Source organism: Centrocercus urophasianus, unplaced genomic scaffold (assembly GCF_019232065.1).
Source record: "Centrocercus urophasianus isolate 14NV4802_14NV808 unplaced genomic scaffold, USGS_Curo_1.0 seq_18, whole genome shotgun sequence".
Lineage (NCBI taxonomy): Eukaryota > Metazoa > Chordata > Aves > Galliformes > Phasianidae > Centrocercus > Centrocercus urophasianus.
The window spans coordinates 25,752,211-25,756,686 of record NW_024884733.1 but is presented as its reverse complement, the minus strand read 5'-3'; the positions used below and the strand labels follow the sequence as shown (position 1 = coordinate 25,756,686).

At 52.9% G+C, this 4,476-nt stretch overlaps 1 protein-coding gene across 1 annotated transcript; it reads left to right on the top strand.

The window, feature by feature from the left end:
• Window positions 1-1,013: 1,013 nt before the first annotated feature.
• JUN (Jun proto-oncogene, AP-1 transcription factor subunit) lies at window positions 1,014-2,605 on the top strand. The gene has a single exon (XM_042819058.1). The coding sequence runs from the start codon at window positions 1,095-1,097 to the stop codon at window positions 2,037-2,039; it is 945 nt and encodes a 314-aa protein (XP_042674992.1). The 5' UTR covers window positions 1,014-1,094; the 3' UTR covers window positions 2,040-2,605.
• Window positions 2,606-4,476: the final 1,871 nt, after the last annotated feature.

Genomic DNA, 4,476 nt, shown 5'->3' with positions numbered 1-4,476 from the left:
CCGGGGCTCCCCGGGACGGGAGGAGGCGAGGTGGAGCCGCCGCCACCCCGGGCACGCCCGCCCGGCGCTGGGCCCCTCTGCGGCGCGGGGGCGGCCCCACAGCGCTGCGCTCCCGCCCCGGAGCGCCGCAACTCCCCCCGGCCCTGCCTGGAAGCGGCGGCGGCGGCGAGGAGGGGAAATCACGTGAGGGCTCCCCGGAGCGCCACCTCCAGGGTCGTACCACCGGGAGGCGGGAGGGGAGGGGCGGCGGGCAGAACTGCGCCGTCGAACGGAGGAGCGCGGCCCGCCCTCCCCCGCACGTCGCACCTCGGCCCCGTGCGGCAACGCGACGCGACGCGATGCAACGCAACGCGATGCAATGCAACGCGCGGGCGGGGGACGCGGCGCGGGGCGGCAGTGCTGCACCCCGGCACGGCGGCGGGCGGGCGGTACGCGGACCGTGAGGAGGCGCCGGTGGCGGCCAACCCCGCTCGAGCTCGAGACGCGGTAACCAGATATTCAAAAACAATACGTCAGCCCACAATGCCCCGGGCCGCCGCCAGCATTACCTCATCCCACAAGGCCCCGCGCCGGCGCTGAGAAGCTTCTAGGGGTGGGGTGGCCATGGCGACCGGCTGCTATGCACCGGGCCGGGCCAGCGGCCCGCCTCCCCCGGGAGAGGCGGCGGCAGCCAATGGGGAGCCCGCGGGGTGACATCATGGGCTATTTTTAGCGGGCTCCCGGTCGCTGATAAGTGAAGGGCTGCACGCCGCGAGCGGGCTCAGAGTGCGGGGCGGGCGGGCGGCAGCGCGACTGAGTCAGCCGCTGGAGCGGGCAGGGCCGAGCGGCAGCGCGGAGCCGGGAAGTACTCGCGGCGGCGGCGGCAGGAGCGGCCCGGCCCGGCGGCGCAGCGCGGCGAGGCGAGGCGGCCCGGGAAGCGCGGCGAGGCCCGGCGGGCCCGGCCCGCGCCGGGAGGAGCGGCGGCGTCCCGGCTAGAAGTAAGGCTCCGCGCGCTCTTCACCCCAACCCGCGCGGCCGGGAGCGCTGTGGGGCGGCGGCCGGGACGCTCCAGCGCGCTGCCGCGGCTCCCGGCACCACTCCGCGGGTTCTGTTCTATGAGTGCAAAGATGGAGCCTACTTTCTACGAGGATGCCCTGAACGCCAGCTTCGCGCCGCCGGAGAGCGGCGGCTATGGATATAATAACGCCAAGGTGCTGAAGCAGAGCATGACGCTGAACCTGTCCGACCCGGCCAGCAGCCTGAAGCCGCACCTGAGGAACAAGAACGCCGACATCCTCACCTCCCCCGACGTGGGGCTGCTGAAGTTGGCCTCCCCGGAGCTGGAGCGGCTCATCATCCAGTCCAGCAACGGGTTAATCACGACCACGCCGACCCCGACGCAGTTCCTCTGCCCCAAGAACGTTACCGACGAGCAAGAGGGCTTCGCCGAAGGCTTCGTGAGAGCGTTGGCGGAACTGCACAACCAGAACACGCTGCCCAGCGTCACCTCGGCCGCCCAACCTGTCAGCGGTGGCATGGCACCTGTGTCCTCCATGGCCGGTGGTGGCAGCTTCAACACGAGTTTGCACAGCGAGCCCCCAGTGTACGCCAATCTCAGCAACTTCAACCCCAACGCGCTCAACTCCGCACCCAACTACAACGCCAACGGCATGGGCTACGCGCCGCAGCATCACATAAACCCCCAGATGCCCGTGCAGCATCCCAGGCTTCAGGCTCTGAAAGAAGAGCCTCAGACTGTACCTGAAATGCCGGGGGAAACCCCTCCCCTGTCCCCTATTGACATGGAGTCGCAGGAGAGAATCAAAGCCGAGAGAAAACGCATGAGAAACAGAATTGCGGCGTCCAAATGCCGGAAAAGGAAGTTGGAAAGGATTGCCAGGTTGGAAGAAAAAGTGAAAACTTTGAAAGCCCAGAACTCAGAGCTGGCATCCACTGCCAACATGCTCAGAGAACAGGTTGCACAGCTTAAGCAGAAGGTCATGAACCATGTCAACAGCGGGTGCCAGCTAATGCTAACACAACAGTTGCAAACGTTTTGAAGAGACTGACTTAAATAGGAACTGTGATGTTGTGGTATAACTAAACAACAAACCAAAAGCGGCGGCCGCGTAAAGCTCACGGTAAAAGCTGAGAGGCTGCGAGTCCTGCCTGCGTGCTGCAAAGCGCATGTGTGGAAAGACTGGCGAGCCTTCAGCTTGAGTTGGTGAAGCAGCCAGCACCGCTCCGAGGAGTGCTGTTCCTGCTCTGATGAGGCGTCAGATCTTCGTTTAACATTGACCAAGACCTGCATGGACCTAACATTCGATGATCATTCAGTATTAAAGGTTAAACTGCAATAGAAACTGTAGATTGCTTTATGTAGTATTCCTTAAGAAAAAAAAAAAAAAGGCGGGAGGGAGGTTTGCGGGAGGCTGATAAACAAACAAGAACTGTTCTGCCTGCCTTCAAGTAAATGGTGTATGTACATATCCTTTTTTATTTTATTTTATGAAAGTTGATTAATGTCAATAAACTACTTCATGACTTTGTAAGTTATTTTTATGTTGTTCATTTGGGTACTGCCCAGTATTGTTTGTAAATAAGAGGCTTTTTTTTAGCACTCTGAGTTTACCATTTGTAATAAAGTATAATTTTTTTAATGTTTCTGTTTCTGGAAAAAAAAAAATCTAGAAGGTTCTATTATATTTAAGAAAAATAAAATACTTAAAATGCATTTCCTCCTCACACTTTTTTCTTATTATTATTATTATATTTGCCAGTACGGGAATTAGGAAAACGCCCTTTATGCTGAACTCTAAAGGGCAGGGATTATGTTAAACTCGCTCTGTAACTACAGGCATGTCCTGGAGAACGTGTGAGGAGGAGACCGAGGGGGGGAAACCAGATCCTGAGCACTGAACAAACAGAACTTTTTGAGTTGTCTTGGAGTTGCAGTTGCTAACCTTAACCTGAGAGGAGTGCTTGTGTATTGTAGTGGCCCTGCTGGGGCAGCTGACTGCGGCTTTAGGCAGGCTTTAGATGGTAGGAAGCCTGTGTGTGAGACTGCTCTGCACTTGTAGCTGGCTGCCTGTGCTCTTGCATGCTTTTTATTAAGCTAATGCCCTCAAGCAGGATCAGGCAAGAGGCTGTTTGCTTTTCTTTTTAACAAAAGTGCTCTAGACTTCAAAAATAGAAATATTTACCTTCATTCCTGTGTGCTCTTTCCACAGTAAAAGGCAATCTCTGTTTATAGTTGTGAAAATGCTGTTGTCGGTGAGGAGAAAAAAAACAACAACAAAAAACTTGTTGTCTTTGAAATCCTTTCAGCTGTTACTGCAGGTTCTGTTTAGCAATAGGAAAACTGGGAAAACAATGTAGCAGGAAGTGAAAAGACATGATGGCAACTTTTCTGGTGCTTCCCATGTAGTTTTAATATAATCTTGTTTCTTAGTGCAACAATGTAAACATCTATCTTAGAGACATGCTACTCAACTGGTGGGGGGAATGATTTTGATGCCACGCTTTCCAACATGTGGCACCCAATTCATTTTCTTCAATAGCTACAAATATGAGGAGAGAGCAGATGTTCTGTTTGATGCTGATGGCGAAACAGCAAAGAGAAGAAGCAGAAAATACTACAGACTAACTACTAGTAAAGTAACGTTATGAAGTTTTTTAGACAACCCTAATCCATATTCTAAGGAAAAAAAAAATGTTTATCTGCAGTGACAGCCATGTGTAAGGTTGCATCACAGACTGCTGAGAGCAGACCACTTACTGTCAGCATAGAGATACCCTGAAACTTCCAACTGATGTGCATCCAAACATCAGTTCCTCACAGGAAGCACAGAATTATCTTTCTTTTGACTTTTTTTTCTTCTGCCCAAATTGTATGGAGTTAATGATAAGAAGGGTTGTTTTAACGGGTAGAATGTGATATTGTGGCAGTATCCTACATTGTAACCCAAGCGTGGGGGCCAGCACTGTTTAGATGCTGTTTGCTGCTGTCAGAGGAATACTCTTGTAACAACACCAACCAAACAAAGGGTTACTAGGAGGATACTGTAGTTTGCCAAGAGCACATTTTGCTGATGTCAGCAACCCGGAAGGTAAGTTGATTTTGACCATATGTAGGAATAGACAGCAGAGGGATAATGCACAGCACTGCTGGGTGTGGTTTTACAGGGATTTAAGCAAGTGCCAACTAGCAAAATAAGCAGGGCAAGGAGATTAATTACCTGCAAAGGTGCCTGTTCAACTCTCCATAGTGCTGGGTTATGGAATGGATGTTACTAGCAAGCATTTTGCTTAATCACCTAATTACGCAAAAAATAAATACATTATATAAAATACTATGTTAATTAAATACAGCTGAGTGACAGTCTGCTCCACCCTATCCTTCTACGCGCACACAGGCACTTAGCACCGCAGTTAGAAGTTTTCTCTCTCCAGTTCCACATTCTGAAGCACTGGCAAAAAAAGTTACTGAGTAGCAGC